General features: G+C 40.1%; 1 protein-coding gene across 5 annotated transcripts in view; it reads left to right on the top strand.

The window, feature by feature from the left end:
• NAPEPLD (N-acyl phosphatidylethanolamine phospholipase D) overlaps positions 1-14,583 on the top strand; it is a 44,211-nt gene extending 29,628 nt beyond the window's left edge. For 2 of the 5 annotated variants that reach the window (XM_054725956.1, XM_054725955.1), the window contains exons 3-5: positions 5,610-6,256; positions 8,978-9,092; positions 14,283-14,583. In XM_054725956.1, the coding sequence (XP_054581931.1) occupies positions 5,610-6,256; positions 8,978-9,092; positions 14,283-14,411 (891 nt within the window). In that variant the 3' untranslated portion in view covers positions 14,412-14,583. Of the gene's footprint in view, positions 1-5,609; positions 6,257-8,977; positions 9,093-12,333; positions 12,397-12,937; positions 12,968-14,282 lie in introns of those variants that run through there. The other 3 variants (XM_054725957.1, XM_054725959.1, XM_054725958.1) reach the window with 3 other exon arrangements.
• The last annotated feature ends 2,957 nt before the right edge of the window (positions 14,584-17,540 follow it).

Here is a 17,540-nt window from a genome sequence, read left to right as displayed (position 1 = left end):
TAGGGATTTTCCCATTTGCAGCTTAAAAAAAGGAAGACCAGCAAGAAAAATCTCCATCCAGCAAAGAGAATGCCAAGTGAGTGCTTGGTTTTCTCAAATAAATAAGAATTTCCCAACCCCCATTATGCGTGCTTTTTCCAAGTCTGATGATTAAGTAAAAAAAATTATTTTTCTTTTTGGAATCTAATTGAGACTATTTCTTTGAGTCATATTTATGGGATAGTAGCTAGAGATCAACTTCTTTATAATAAGCTGCTCATTTGTGATGGTCTTAGCATGGAGAAAGGAACACGAGAAAAGTGTGGTTGCTTAATTCAGATGTCAGTACTTTGAATTTTTTAAAAAACAGCTTTGTTGAGATATAATTCACCTACTACAAAATTGACCTGCTTAAAGTGTACAATCAGTGGTTTCCAGTACACTCAGAGTTGTGCAGCCATTGCCACAATCTAATACATCTTCATTACCCTAAAAAGAAGCCCCATGTCCTTAGTCACCACCCTCCAGTTCCCCTGCCCTCTTCCAGCCCCTGGAAATTGCTAGTCTGTTTTCTGTCTGTATGGATTTGCCTATTTCTGATATTTCATAAAAATAAGGATCATAATATACTAGAGGCCCGGTGCATGAAAATTCATGCACTGGAGGGGGGGTCCCTCAGCCCGGCCTGCCCCCTCTCACAGTCCGGGAGCCCTCAGGGGCAGGAGGCGACCCAGTGATCAGGGGAAGGCGACGCCCCCATCACACCTCTGCTGCTGCCACTGCCGGCAGCGCAAGGCTTGGCTGGCCCTGGTTACCTGAGCCTTGGGCCAGCCCTAGGCAGCTGGGCAGCCGACATCCGAGGCTTTCTGTGCCGCGGGCCGGCCGGCCGGCCCTGGGTGGCTGGAGGTCCAGCCGCACCATGCGCCTGCCGCCCCCCCCCCCCCCCCCCGATTGGGCTGAAAGGACTGTGGGACTCCGGCAGCAAGCACAAGGAGCACCCTCAGGTGGGTCCAGCCGCACCATGTGCCTGCCACTCCCTCCCCGCCGGCGGGGCTGAGGGGACTGGGTGCCGCCATCTTTGTGATGGTGTGACGGTTAATTTGCACATTCCCTCTTTATTAGATAGGATGGCCTTTGTGACAGTTCTTTTAGGACCTTACCTGTTAATACTTTGTTTGGAGAACAAGTCGAGGCTGCCAGAGGTGCTCGATTCAGGTTTTGTTTCCATTCAAGAGTCTATGCATAATACCAGATACTAAACCTGAAATCATTTTTAAGCTCAGGAAAAAGAAAATGCAACAGTTTTCAGGGAATATTGTTATAGGTATTTTGATGTACTGTTTAAACATGATGCCACATAAACATATTTTAAAGTTTTATTAATATAATACAAGTTCCAAAGGGGGAAAAAATAAGAAAAAAACATATAATACAAGTTCTACATATTCAAAAAGTATAATTTGATGAGTTTTGACAATAAGTATATACCCATGAAATGATCACCACAATCAAGATAATGAACATATCCATCATTTCCAAAACTTCCTTGTGCCCTTATTCTCTCCCATCTGAGATAATATTTGGGAGTAGTATAATGGTAAGAGACAGTGTGTGTGAAAGCTAGCTGCTGGGTTACCTTGTATGAATATTGTGACTTCTCTAATTTTTGGTTTGCTCACCTGTAAATTGGAGATATTTAATGTATCTACGTCCAGTATTGTGGTTGGTATTAAACTAAAAATTTTTATGAAGCAATTAGTACAGTGTCCAGCACATAGTAAGCACTCCATAAATGGTAGCTATTGTTAATGTGATTTTATTTTGTGTTACACTAAATTACTTGATATACAAGATGGGGCAAAAGTACATTTATAGTTGTTCATATGAAAAATAATACAATAATTAATAAATAATACTACAACAATAAACTCAGTTTTGTGAACTCAAAACTGTAAACCTATTTTGCCCCACCCTGTATTAGATAATTCATCATCATTATTATGTGCCTAATATGAAACCTAACATATGGTAGGTACTCAATTTATATTCCTTGATTCTTTCTCAATTCTTTTTTTTTTTTTTTTTAAATATTGATTTTAGAGAGGAAGGGAGAGGGAGAGAGAGATAGAAACATCAGTGATGAGAGAGAATCATTGATCGGCTGCTTCCTGCATGCCCCCTACTGGGGATCGAATCCACAACCCGGAGCATGCCCTTGGCTGGAATTGTACCTGGGACCCTTCAGTCTGTAGGCTGATGCTCTATCCACTGAACCAAACCGGCTAGGGTTCTCCTTAATTCTTGATAAGTACACTATATGGCATTTATTATTATTCACTAACTCTGATTACTAACTTTGAGAACTGATTTGAAAAATTTACATTCATTCTATCATTCATCCAATTAATTTTGTTAACACACTAGAGGCCCAGTGCACAGAATTCGTGCGCGGGTACAGTCCCTAAGCCTGGCCTGCGGTCAGGGCCATCTTCCCCAGCTGCCTGCAGCTGGCCCCGCTCCCCGCTGCCACCCACCCCTGGTTCCCTGTTCACTATCGGGTGATCGGAGCTTGACGGACGGGGGAAGGGACCAAGAGGCTGGCTGTTCTCGCCCGCTCGCCGGCCCCACCCCCGCTGCGGGTGGCCATCGGGATCGTAGCCTGCCGGCCGGAAAAGTAACCAAGAAGTGGTCAGTACGCCTCATAGTGACTGGTCCAGTGGTTGTTCTGGTCATTCTGCCATTAGGGTCAATTTGGATATTACCCTTTTATTATATAGGATAGAGGCCTGGTGCATGGGTGGTGGCCAGCTGGCCTGCCCTGAAAGGGGCCCTGGATTGGAGTGGGGGGTCCCCGTTGGGGGTGGGGCCGGCCAGGGCTTGGAGCTACCCAGGGTTTGCAGGCCGGCTATGCCCCTGGCTTTGTCAGGAATGACGTGCGGAAGACGTTCAGTCTAATTAGCATATTACCCTTTTATTAGTGTAGATGTTGTATTTCATCACTGAATCAGGCACTGTGAGTGATTCTGAGTTGAATAGGACATAAGATACATCCTGTATACATTTAACCAGGGTATAAGACAGAATATTCATAGCTGATGCATGAGCTAAGTGGCATGAAGTTGAGAGGCAGGAGTGCTTGCTTCCAGCAGTGGACACCCAGGGACAGTCCCATGAAGGGTGTTCAGTTTGATTAAGGACTCATGGGCATGGAAGGGAAGACATTCAACCTGAGAAATGGGATCAATATTGTGCCGGGCTCTCCAGCTCAGTCTGGGAACAGAGAGCGGTCTCGGGGTAGTTGGAACACAGTGTAGAGTTGAATGAAATAGCTGGGAAAGGGGTTGGGGGAGTCCAAAGAGGCTTGCTGGGTGAGGAGGTGAGGCGTGTGCTGTCAAGCAGTAGAGAGCCAGTGAAGATTTATTCAGCAGGGGAGAGAGTTATACCATAAGTAGACAGCTTTTGAGGTGGCTGTTTATGGATTGAGTTGAAGGAAGACAGTTAAGCAATTAGGACTTTTAAGTGTTAGGCTGTTACTTAGGTAGGTTAGTTACTATGAGAACGGAAACAGGTACACGGTAAGAGATCCGTAGGGTTGGTGCCTGATTGGTTGTCAGGGGTGGGGCTTTCCTCTTCGGGAAATCTTGAGGAGTGCTTCCAGTGTGCCAGCCACCATAAGCCAGTCCCCACAGCCATGAAGTGTAGGTATAATTGTTATACCCCTTTTACTGATGAGGAAACCAAGACTCAGGGTGGCTAAGCGAAGTGTTTGCTGTCCTCCAGCTGTGCTGCTCCTCTTCTGTCCAGGTCCTTTTCCCAGTCAGACCCTCTCAGTGACTTCTCACTTTGCCCTCACCAGCTGCTTCTCCAGCTGCCCTCTCGTCTCTGCTCGTTGCTGTCTCCTTTGTTCAGGTCTTCATCACCCATGGCAGCTATTGTGACACAATCCAAGGTCATCGTTTTCACTCTGACAGTGTTTTCTCGAAACAGGAATTGGGTCACGTCTTTTTCTATTTTTAAGATGCTTTCTCTGCCCTAGCCAGTTTGACTCAGTGGATAGAGTGTCAGCCTGCGGACTGAAGGGTCCCAGGTTCGGTTCCGGTCAAGGGCACATGCCCGGGTTGCGGGCTCGACCCCCAGTGGGAAGCGTGCAGGAGGCAGCCAATCAGTGATCCTCTCTCATCATTGATGCTTCTATCTCTCTTCCATCTCCCTTCCTCTCTGAAATCAATAATAAAAAAAAAAAGATGCTTTCTCATTGTCTTTGGGTAGAGTATGGCATTCAGGGCTCTTACTGTATTCTGATCCTTTATGGATTTAATTTGTCCCCTTCCCCCAAAACGCCAGCTTCTGTTTGGCTCTGCCTTTGCTTAGGCACTTTCTCCACCTGAAACGCCCTTCCTCCTCTTCTCTGCAGCATGAACGTCTCATCATCCTTCAGGAACTCGCCCAGGTTACGGTGTCGGTAATACTGTGGCAACAGGGCTCTTCATTCCTTCCTGTTAGGCTGTATAGCATGTCTTGTAGTTAATTGTCCAGTGCCAGACCCTTTTCAAAATGGATTTGCAGCAGCTTATAACAATACATGTTGCAGTAAAAGCAGATGGATGAACATATAAGAGCAAGTGGACTATGAGGATAGGAAAATAAAGTCAAGAATAAAGTTAGGATAGAAATATGTTCCATCGCGGCCTGCACGATGCTGGAGGCAGCTTCAGCGTTTACTCTGAGCTTCCTCATCAAAGTGAAAAGGGAAGCAGGGACTCGGAGTTTTCCCAGCGACAGTCCAGTGCATAAAGCCAGTTGCTCCGGAGAAGAGCTTTCCCTGTCACTGAGAACTGAGGTGTTTCTGGGGTGAGTGGAAGGGAGGGGTGAAGTTGTTACACGAGGCCCTAAAACACAGCTGCTGCTTGGTCTAGCTTAACCCGATGACAAAATGCAGAATAACCAAAGGATTAACGTATCATATTCTGTTGTAGTTATTGTTTTACATCTGCTTCCTCCCCCCCCCTCCGAAATGATCATCTTCTCTCAGGCAGGGACCATGTTTTGCTTTGGTTTGATCAATGATAGAAAACCTTAGGAGAAAGATTGAGGAGAACGGTCTATGATTGTGATCCGCCCAGGAATCATCATCATGCTCTGATTTGAATTCTACTCAGAAAGTCAGATTCATGTCTCAGATCCAAGATCTGTAAATAAATGGTTGTAAGTTTTCTTTACTGTTTAGGGACTGACGTGTGTCTGAGGCGGTTTTCAAGCAGTAAATGCACTGGCCACCTGAAATGGCAGAAGTGACTGCAGCTGGGCCCGTCTGCCACTAGTACTTACGTAAGAGAGCCTTGAAAACATTTAGTACATTCAGCAGTGCTCCGTTTTAAATTTAATTTTTCCTTTGTTTACTGCATTTGGGGTTAAGAGTGTCTTACATTACTATATTGTCATGATTAGTGAGGCAGATCCAGAAAGAAGTATGGCTTTTCAAGAGCAAAGCAAAAACAGCAGATTTATTGAATGACTTCAGTTCTCCCCAAATAGCTCTTCTTTCTATTATTTATGTCAAATATGTCCTGTGATGACATAAGACCTTTTAATTTTTTTCTAAGGGCTGCTTTCCTTTTTTGTACACTTAGGAACTTGATAAGGAACTCCCTGTGCTTAAGCCATATTTTGTCAGTGACCCCGAAGCAGCTGGAGTGAGCGAAGCTGGCTTAAGAGTCACGTGGCTGGGACATGCCACGGTAATGGTGGAAATGGATGAGCTCACCTTTCTCACGGACCCCATGTTTAGCTCTCGTGCTTCACCCTCGCAGCACATGGGTCCAAAGCGTTTTCGGCACGCACCGTGCTCTGTCAGTGAGCTGCCCCACATAGACGCGGTCCTCATCAGTCACAACCACTACGACCACCTGGACTACAGTTCTGTCATCTCTCTGAATGAGCGATTTGGTAATGACTTGAGGTGGTTTGTGCCTTTGGGTCTCCTCGACTGGATGCAGAAATGTGGCTGTGAGAACGTGATCGAGCTGGACTGGTGGGAGGAGAATTGTGTCCCCGGACACGACAAGGTCACCTTTGTCTTTACGCCTTCCCAGCACTGGTGTAAAAGGACTCTACTGGATGACAACAAGGCTCTGTGGGGCAGCTGGTCTGTGTTGGGCCCTTGGAATCGTTTTTTTTTCGCAGGAGACACTGGTTATTGCCCTGCTTTTGAAGAGATAGGAAGAAGATTTGGACCTTTTGACCTTGCAGCTATTCCCATTGGAGCATATGCACCAAGGTACGTGTGCTTCCAAAAAAACAACATTCCGGCTATTGTTATACCAGAATAAGCTAACTGAACGTCAAAGTAAAGTAGTCATGATTTTGTGATACCATGTAATTTGTGATTTTATTGGTGGACTTTGTTATACGTTGGTTGGGGGTTAGTAGGTCAGATTCAGTTAAAATTTTTAAATAATCAGTTAAATTAGTTACATAATTATTCGAAACCAGAAATTATATTACCAACAAAAGAATTTCTGTACCTAGCCCAGAACTTACACACCATTTTGGCTGAAGTTAAACCCATCAGCCAGTATCAGACCTAACTCTTGTTCTTCCTGTCACTTGGAGGGTACTCTCCTTCTGTAACCACTCTTCGCTGCATGGAATGCACCCTCGCTCCAAAGCGTTTTGGAGCTCTCCTGTGTGTACCAGAGGAAATCCAGGAGTGGGCCCACAGCATGACTCGCTTGTTGGTCTCATTTCGGTCAGCACTGAATTCAGTCTGGTAATGACATTGTTGCATTGCTCGCCCCTTGCCTTCCAACCTACATACTCATCACCTGTCTTTGGAGTGGATAAAGGTCACACGAACTTTTGAGAACTAGGAGACCCACTGCCCGTGTTTTCCTTAATCCTGTCTATTTAAGGAAAAGAGAAGTTATTTCAAATAATTCAGTTAGATTGCAGTCAACTCCGGTTGATATGCACATGTTAAGAGAAAATAAAAACTAACAGTAACAAAGTCAACACTTAACACAGTGCATTGAGCAAACCTGATCATTGGTTTCCATCTGATTTTGTTTTACTTATTTAACTTTCTAAGTTCACTAAAACTGTCTTTATTAATGCTCATTTCTCCCATTTATGTTTCTTTCTAGTTTCTTCAAGTGGATAGATATTTTTACCTTATTTAAAAAATTTATTTTAAATTATTAATAGGCTTGAATTTCACTTTTCCACTTAATTCTTATTCTGAATTCTAATAAAACATCTCAAAACATCATCCAAGGCGTTTACAAATCAACTTCGTATGGTACTGATCTTTACTCAATATATGTCTTTAATATGTTAGAATATCTCATTTATAATTATGAAAATAAGTTTTCATATGTAGCAAAATGAAAACTTATATACAGGGTGTCCCAAAAAATGTATACACACTTAACAGCTAATAGCTCAATTGTTGTTTCTTTCTTTTCAGATTTAACCCTTTGGAATTAATAATTATTCAAAGTGTGTATACATTTTGGGGGGCCACCCTATACTAGTATATGCGACGATATAAATTCACTCATGTAATTCCCTCTTTCTGCTTGTATTGGAGCTGTCTCGTTACTGAGGTGGTAAAAGGCCAGGGGGGACATTATTTGCTCTAAGAAAAGTAAATTGTGGTAGCTTTTACTGTGTAATCACTGCTTAGTATTAACAGTTTTAGAAATTAGGTTATCTGTCAAAACTTTAGAGAACTCTATATATTTAAGGTGATTATACAAAAAATGACTTTCAGTAATAGGCTTGGGATGTCATCCTTACTTTGGGAATGTTTCTATCCAAGTCCGTTAGAAGTTTGAGTTTTTGTTTGACATCTGCACTGGAGTAAACCTTTATTTCAGATAGACATGAAGGTAGAAAGGAGTATGTTTCTTTGATTTGCAGTAGGAATTTTAAAAAATGGACGGAAGCACCAGTAACTGTTCTCATCTCGCCCTGCATCCTGAGTGTCAGGAGCTGTGGCAGAGCAGTGCCTCTCCTCTGCCGCTGAGAACAGTGTCTCTGTTTCTAGGGCTGGCAGCTCCTACAGTAACAACCTTCTGGCTGTAAGAGATGGATGAGCTGCTCCATGATGTGTTCCATAAAGTGTAGAAGCACCTGTGCTTGTCCCTGTCCATCCGACTTGACTGCAGCAGTAGTGGGCAGTAGCAGACCCAGGATATAAATAATGTGAAGACAATGTTTCTTTTCCTCTTCTAAACTAATGGCTAGGAAAGCAAAGGATTTGCCTGTAGATAGTACACTTTCCTTTTTATCAGAAATAATAATTCTTTCTCCTGAAAGTGTTCCCTGCCCTTTCCAAGGCATTAGGCAGCCTTTCAGTGTTCCTACGCTCTGATTATCCCCCCTCATGAACCCTGTCTTCTTGTCCAACCAAAACACCTCACTGTTCAGTTGTATGCTGTTTAAATAAAATCCTCAGGTAGTAATTGGGGTGTGTTTTTTGCTCCTGATCTTTAAATATTATACATAAATTTTTGTTGGCTTTTCAATTTAGCAAGTTTTTTTTCTGTTTAATTTTTTATTTTATTATTTAAATCTTTATTGTTGAAAGTATTACCTAAGTCCCCTTTTTAAAAATTTGTTTCAGCAAGTTCTTTTGCAAGTAGACTTTTAGTTTCTAATCCTTTCCCATTGTTTTGATTCATACCAGGATTGCGAACTATCTATCTACTTTTTAAAGTAACAGTAAGACATTTTCAGAATAAATCATCAATAAAATCAAAATACACATAGCACAAAATCTTACTCTTCAAAGGAGAGTTTTGCTTGAGACTTATCTATTGTATAGCAGTTTGTACATGAAACATTTTTGCTTCAGTTTTTCCTTAAGAAAAGTAGACTTAAAGGAGATGGTTTTGCCTACTGTGATTTTTTTTCCTGTGCAGAATCTTAAAGGTTGATTAGATGAAGCAGTCATTATATATTTCAAAGGATTGAATTAATTGCTGTGTTTCATCAGGTGGTTTATGAAATACCAGCATGTGGACCCAGAAGAAGCTGTAAGGATTCACATTGATGTTCAAACAAAGAAATCTGTGGCCATTCACTGGGGAACTTTTGCCTTAGCAAATGAGGTCAGTCTGTGATAAAAATAACTGGTGTGTTTGATCTATGATAAGATTCAGGCATTACCACTCCCTTTGGTGTGTTCAGAGATCAAACTAGAATCAGAACCTGTGTGATTCATAGTCATCACATGAAGTGGTAAATCATGAATTAGTAAAACAGTATTTATATAGTGAAAAAACCCTCATTGCATGCTGTTCTTTTGACTTATTTCTGTAATGAAGCGTGTGTTTATATAACAAAAAATGAGTGTAGTCTTGGGAAACAGAAAAATGAACCACCATGTCTTCTCTCTCTGGGAGCCTTTCGTTCTAGAAGAACATGTAAGACGTGTACATAATAACTCTGTTAAAACAGATGTTAAATGGGTAAGTGGCCTCAGAATCAGGGATAGTTATTGATTGGAGGGATCAGGGAGAGAGAGCTTCATGGAAGAGGTGACATTTGAACTTGGCTATGAGAAGGCATTTCAAGAGGAAAGGGCAGAGTGTAGGATCGGAAGCAGCACCTGGTGATAGTGAGGAATTCTGTTCAGCCAGCGTATGGATGTCATATGGAGGGCAATGGAGGAAGTAAGGCTGGACAACTTAGAACTTTTTAGAAATGTTAAACGATTCAGTGTCTGCTAGGTGCCAGGTGTTGGGAGAAATGGTACTTTTATTCATAGACTTATAGAAGACCTGATTTTTTAAAATTAACCCTTTGCACTCGCTTGCTTTTTTCTCGATTCCTTTATTCTAATGCTAACCGTGTCGAGTCACACTCGACATCGAGTGCAAAAGGTTAAAATTGATTTCAGAGAGGAAGAGAGGGAGAGCGAGATAGAAACATTAGTGATGAGAATCATCCATTGCATGCCCTACACTGGGGATCGAGCCTGAAACTGGGCATGTGCCTTGACTGGGAATCAAACCGTGACCTTCTGGCTCATAGGTAGATGCTCAACCACTGAGCCATGCAGGCTGGGTGAAGAACTGATTTTTTTGCTTAAGGTAGCAGAACCCTAGAACTTCGCTACTAGCCAGTTCTGGAATCAAGCAGGATAGAAAAAAGCTCTCTCACCTTCCCTGGATCCAGGACCTGCCCTAAGCAAAATTTAGAAATGGCTGGTTGGCTTCTACTTTGTTTTATGTGGCATCTTCCACATCCCAGGGCAGGAACCGTTTTCATGTTGTGTCAAGCACTCCCTTTCTCTCCTGTTTTTGGCCTGCCCTTTCCCTAGGTTACAGCTTGTTCCAAAATTACCTAATACACTGCCTGCCCACTGCCTATTCCCCCACTCAAAATTCCCGTATCGTGATGCAACAATCCTGAGCCACACTGTTGGGAGATGGAATGGAATGACCACAGGGATGGGGAGGATGAACGAGAATGTGTCTTTGTACCTGAAGAAAGGGAAGTTTGATATTGGTTTCCATTGGTACACCACTATATTTGGTGGCATTTCTTATTCCATATGTGTGTTCCATATAGATATATGCATATATATGGTCCACATGTAATATATGCCAGTGACTTAGAATTATTTTATTAAACCTGTGCAGAGGAATCTAGAATGACACCTAGATTTTTAACTTCAGTAATTGTTGTGCTCTTTACTGAGGAGTAGAAAACCCCAGTCTTCACGAGTTATTGTATTATTCAGCCTTCAAGAATTATTTCTGTTAAAAATCTAACTTCCATCTTTCTTAATGAAACATGTAATAAAAACTCACTTAGCAATTTGGAATTTGTTCACATTTTGACATTCCTTGCATAAACTTGACAACCATGAGTTTGTTAAATTATAAAATAGATAGCATTTTTGGGGAGGATGTTTTGCCTGATTTGTAAACACTTTAAAACGATTTGCATATAAGTAGATATATTAGCTGTTTACTATAATATAAGCAGATTAAGGACATTCTTAACTCGGCAACACTTTGAAATTATACATGTAACAACATCTAATTTATTTAGGAAATGAGTGAATTTCCTAGATGATGTATTTAAGCACTAAAACTTAAAACAACTCAGTTCTGGGGGAAACATATTTCAAGCATTACAAAACATGCTAACTTTTTAAATGACCAGGGTCTTTATCTTCTATTGGAGTAGATCATAAAACAGAACCCTTAAATGGGAATGTATGAGTCGTCTTGGGCGGTTCCTGGCCCTTATGGGCTTGAAGCTGGGAGATTCTGCTCCCACCACTTACTCTTATTCTCCTCGAATGGACTGTCTTGCTTTATACAGTTGGGCCCCAGGGCCGTGGGTATTTTTCTCTCTCTTGTAATTTTTAAGTTGGTAATTTTGTATGGGCCATGAATGATGTCATAAATATCCAAATGGCCCTTGGCAGAAAAGAGACTCCCCACCCCTCTTCTTCCAAGAATTGACCTGTGAAGAAACTCATATATTTTAGCATCAAAATCCATACCAAGTTACAGCTTACAACCAAAGTTATAACTTAGCAGTGAAATTAGTGTAGGATGATTGTGTAATTATATTGTTGGCTAAGACGTATAGGGAAAAGAATTGAACAAAACAAGGTTTTAAAAATATGTTTTTATTGATTTGAGAGAGAGAGGAAGGGAGAGGGATAGAGAAATAGAAACACTGATGAGAGAGAAACAATCAGCTGCCTTCTGCATGCCCTTACTGGGGAATGAGCCTGCAACCTGGGCAGGTGCCCTGACTGAGAATTGAACTGGTGATCTCTTGGTTCATGGGTCGACACTCAACCACTGAGCCATACTGATGGAGCTAAAACAAGTTGTTTTTTAGTGGGAAAGAATTTCATCATTTTGAAATCTCAAATGAAAATCCTTTTTCAAGGGCAATGCCTTGAAGGCGCTGATTTAAAGTTACATTTTATTGGTGATATGTTAAAACCTAAGTTATTCAGCACTTAGTGAAAAGGCATCCCTGACCCTCTAAACATAGCCATAAATCTGGAAGTGAGCAAGGGGGGAGAAAAAACCTGTGTGTCGTTAATAACTGTTTGCAAACCTGTGCATTTTTAAAAAACTGATTCTTAGAGAGAAGGGAGAAGGAGAGAGAGGAACCTCAATGTGAGAGTAAAACACCAATCAGCTGCCTCCTGCATGTCTCCTATCGGGGATTGAGCCCAAAACCTAGGCATGTGCCCTGATTGGGAATTGAACCTGTGGTCTCTTAGTTTATGGGATGATGCCCAACTAACCAAGTCACACCAGCCAGGGCCAAACCTGTGCATTTTAAGACAGAACACTTTCCTCATTTTTCTAGTACATCACCTGCTGTCCTTTCTTAGTCTCTGCTGCCAGTTCCTCGCTATGCTTCCTCTGAACAGTGAGTACCTTAGGACTCAGCCCAGGGACTTCCCTAGCTGGTTACTCCTGTGGGGATTTCATCAGTCTGATGGCTTTAAATCCACTTATCGACTGTCCCTCTGTAGCTCAGGTTTTTCCTGTAATCCACATTTATATTTCCAACTGCTTTCTTACCAATGGTACCAAAACCTAAGTCCAAAACCAAACTTTCTGAGCTTCTCTCAGATTTATTTCTCATACATCTCAGTAAATGGCAAATCCTCCTTCCAGTTGCTCAGGCCAAAACCTTGACTGCTCTTTCTCTCATATCTTCTCTCCACCCAGTTTTCCCCCACATGCAATCAGCTCACCTTTCCAATTATATTAGGACTTTGACCACTTCTCATCGCCTTCACTGCTACATGCTGTTCCTTACAGTCTGTTCTCAACACTGCAGAGGGCAGTGACCTTTACACACTGAATCAGACCATGACACTCCTCTGCCGAGTAGCTTCCCATCCTCCTCAGTCAGAGCCACAGCCCTCACAATCGCCCGCAAAGCCCTGTGCATTCTTTCCCAGCAGGTCTTTGTTCAAATATCGCCTTCTCAGAGAGAACTTGTTGGACTGCTGTATTTAAAATGAAACCTCCACATCCCACACTTGCCCACATTTTGTCCCCAGAATATATCAACCACTCAGATCAGGTACTGTTTTCCTATTTATTCATTTCTTCTCTGGCTCTGTATTGGACTGCAAGCCCCAGGGTGCTGCCAGGTCCCTTGGCCTGACTGCTGTGCGGTGCTCAAAGGATGCTCTGTGTGAAGGGTGGAGGCAGACCGCCCCCTGGTGATTAGATGAGACGTTTTGATTTTTTCCACATTTTACAAGCTTTTAAAATTGAAATAGGGGGAAATCCATTTGAAATAAAGGGGAAAAGTAGCAATTATACAATGTAAAGATTTAGACCAAAAGAGAAAAACTGGTGAGTTAATTTTTTAAAATATCTTTTTTTAAACATTTTTAATTGTTAATATCTTTTAAATCAGTAGATAGAATAACCCATACCCAGGTGGTTTCAGTTTATTTGGAAAACATTTGATAGGTTAAAACAGTGGTCGGAAAACTCATTAGTCAACAGAGCCAGATATCAACAGTACAACGATTGAAATTTCTTTTGAGAGCCAAATTTTTTAAACTTAAACTTCTTCTAACGCCACTTCTTCAAAATAGACTTGCCCAGGCCGTGGTATTTTGTGGAAGAGCCACACACTCAAGGGGCCAAAGAGCCACATGTGGCTCCTGAGCCACAGTTTGCCGACCATGGGGTTAAAACATTCTGCAGCAGTGTGCTGTCTTCACTTTTTTTTTTTTAGATTGAAAAGGTGAACACACAAAGGGACATTCCACCTGTCTTATTTCTGTCCCTCTTTCACCCTGTACACTACAGTATCAATATGTGGCTAGGGATTTGAGGATAACAACCCTTCTTCTGCCAGAAAGATTTCTCTAGCATTTGCTTACACACACAACACTCCTACAATGTAAATTTCTATATTAAAAGATATTGGTAATATTTAATTCTCTAATATTATCTTAGGCATTGATTCCGTTTAGATTGAAATTTCATGCAGTGAAATAGTGATCAGATTTCATACAATTAATGATATTCAGTCTAAGTTGGAACCAAATTTGACATACATGGCGTTTGGCTACATTGATAAGTATGATGTTTCCATTGACTTAACATTAATGACTCTGTTGTATTAGAAAATGTGATTAACTCATTTGCTAATGCTTCAATGAAAAGGGCATTATTTTAAGTAGAGTTGTTAGTCATTTTAGTTTGAATTCTTATTTGAAATATCCCCCAAATACATGTATGGTTAATCTTTTTGCACTTTTTCTTCTCTCTGTCCTTTGCCAGCATTACTTAGAGCCTCCAGTGAAACTGAATGAGGCTCTAGAAAGGTATGGACTTAAGAATGAAGACTTTTTTGTCTTGAAGCATGGGGAATCAAGATACCTCCATACCAATGAAGACAGCTTTGAATAAATAGGAGCACAGGAGCTTTAAGTGAAATAAATTTGATATAAATTTGAAAGACTACGAAATTCATGATTATGATTTTTTACATTTGGAAACTTCCTTTACATCTGCAAGTTTCTGTTTTATGTTTTATGTAATAACTTTACTAATACGATTGCCAGTTCACATAAACAAAGAGTTCAGGTATGGTTAAGTAATGAATTGGCTAAAACTGATTTTTTAAAAGACTCATTTTTGTTTGTTCTTAAGGGCCTTCTGCAAGGTTAGTCAAGCCTGTCTACATACCTAGATATGCTCACATAAACCTATTTCTTACATTCACACTAGAGTGATGATAAAATTGACTCTCACATGCTTATAGCACTTCTTACTCTGAGTAGCTTACATGCCAAATATTAAGTGATATATTTTTTAAGCATAAAAACCTAAAAGAAGTTAGGCTAAGTTACATTTGTAAAGACAATTTTTTAAAAAGAAAGGAACAGTATATTTCTATTGCATGCCTACAGTCCCTAAATCAAAAGCCCTGACAGAATAATGGTTATGAGAATGTGATTTATGAAATTTTCTATTTTTAATCTAAATGTCAGACCTGCTAAGTACAAATATAGCTGCAAGGAAATATTTTACAAAGATAAATGCAGATCTTAAGTGTTAATATACCATGCACTTTGAATTAAATTTTATTCTCTCTGTATACTCATATTTTTCTGGTTTCTTAGCTCTAACTCAATATATCAGTAAGATTTATATTTTATGTTTGACATTATTCAGATGTCATATTTTTATATTAAATGATTCCCTCAGCATGATTCTACTTTTAGTAAACCAGTGTAGAATACTAATATTATGTGTGTGTGTGTGTGTGAGAGAGAGAGAGAGAGGGGAATCAGCTGACCTGAGCCTCAGTCCTAAGGGCTCTGAAGTCACTTGATTACTCTGAACCATCTTAAGTGAGCCGATTAGATACATTTGGAGGTCCATTCTGTCTCATTCATAGTCTCGGTGAAATGAGCTTTATTAATAACAAATCATCAAAGTAGGTTTTTTACACCAAATGCTACCCAGGCGGTGCTGTAGCACACCTATATGCATGCTACAGTTAGCCACTTAATTTCACCAAGGATTTTTCTGTTACTGAAACAAGTCACCTATGCTCACTGTGCCTCAGTTTCCTCATGTGTAACAAGAGGAGAATTTTGAGCTACCTCCAAAAACTATGAATAAATAATTAAGTGATTTTTAAAAAATGCACTTTGAAAATATAAGGGAGAAAATGATTTTTTAGGATACCCTTACCTAATACATATAGGTAGAATTGAAAGATGAAAATAGGTTAATTTTTTTGATAATGTATTGTTCCGGTTACAGATTTCAGTATATATATCAGGACACTAAACACTGAGGATTGACAACTTTATCTCATTCATTTTGTAAAATTTGGAGAGCCAAAACCAAATGTAAATGATCTTAATCAAAATTTAGCATTTTTATCTACAAAGATGCAAATTGGTCAAAAGGAAATGTGTATGTAATGTTTGTGTATATACTGTATGTGAATGTATGTGATTTGGGGGCACTAAAGCACAAAAAATTTCCCCATAAAATGGACCTTCTGGAAAAAAACTGAATAAGCAAACTTTTTCACTTCAAAGGAGCATTTAGCAAGCAGCTGCAAATCAGGATGTTAGGTTTGTGGTAGATTAGTTTTGAGGTGTGTTACCCAAATACTAGCCAATGTTTTTGTGATCACCTTCCTTGTTGTTTCACGCTGAATGGAAAATTCATCTCTTACCTCTGCTCTATGAAACAAGCTAAGTACCTCTTGTTGATTTTTTCTTTGTCGAATGCCTTAACATTATTTTTGTATTCACATGTACCAACTGATGGTCTCTGAGCACTTTAAATTATGTGCTAGTTCCACTTAACTGGGCCTGCCTCATATTTCTAGGCTGCCTCACAAGCTTTAATTACCATTCACATTCTTTCTACTTTGATGTTTTATTACTCAGAAGTACATTAAGCTTCATCTCTCCTTATAGAATCTCACTGTTGAGTTAGTCCCATTTTATTTTTTACTTATATCTACATTTTGAAGGGTTTATCTGCAAAATGAAAAAAAAAATTGAAAAAGTATAAGACAAATATATCCTCTTCCCTTCATTCAGTCTAATGTACTTCATAATACTTTTTAATCTCCTTCCTCTAAGTCAATTTCATTTTCCTCTTTGATTAGCTGGCATCATTACCAATGTGAGACATTACTGAAGTTTCCCTTTTTCCTGTGGGAACTGAGGAACACTGACATTCCTCATTGCCTGAGAGATGGAACCACCAATTAGAAGTCTCACTTAATAGAAGCCAAGGTGTGCCACGATCTACAGAGATAAAGACCTGCTTGGGCATTTTCATTACGTAATTCTCTCTGGGTAGTTACAGTGACTCCCCCTCTTTCTCCAGCATTTTGACATTTCAGGGTCAATGCTCTGATTTCCAGGATATGTAATTATTTATTCAAACTAATAGAAGAAGAAAAGAGGCAGTTTCAGCACTCAATGCTGCTAAAGCACATTGAAACCAAAGCCCAGTTTTTAATGTGTGCATTCTGAATATTTATTTTCAGTAAATAACGAGGCAGGTTAAAAAATTATTATAAAGAAATGTATCTTTCAGGGAATTAATACTTATGTTTGCATCACTGATAAAGTATTATTCTTAGTCATCATATGCACATCACTACTGTAGCCACTTAGGAATTTACATGTTTTCATCTCAATATTGAATCCTTTTTCTACTGTAAAAATATTTTTTCCAAGTTTGAGTTCTGTACAGGATAACTGAAAACACATCTTTCTGTTTGAGGATTTTGACTTCCTGTGGAAATCCATGTATTTACCAATGGAATTTAAAGTACTATTAAAGCTTTGCCTTAAATACTTGAGTAGGAATGCTTCTGCTTGCATTTTTACTTACTTAATACTAAGCATGGTGGTGATGAACTTGAATATTATAAAACCTGACTGAATTTCAATATATCAATGATTTGTTATAGTAGGTTATGGAGCAAAAATATTATTAAAGATAATAGCTGAGAAATTTTCATATATTGTATGTAATTTTAGTCAAGTAAAATAT

This window comes from Eptesicus fuscus, chromosome 14, assembly GCF_027574615.1.
Source record: "Eptesicus fuscus isolate TK198812 chromosome 14, DD_ASM_mEF_20220401, whole genome shotgun sequence".
NCBI classification, from domain to species: domain Eukaryota; kingdom Metazoa; phylum Chordata; class Mammalia; order Chiroptera; family Vespertilionidae; genus Eptesicus; species Eptesicus fuscus.
Note: the sequence above shows the minus strand (reverse complement) of the source record. Positions and strands in the feature narration are given on the sequence as shown.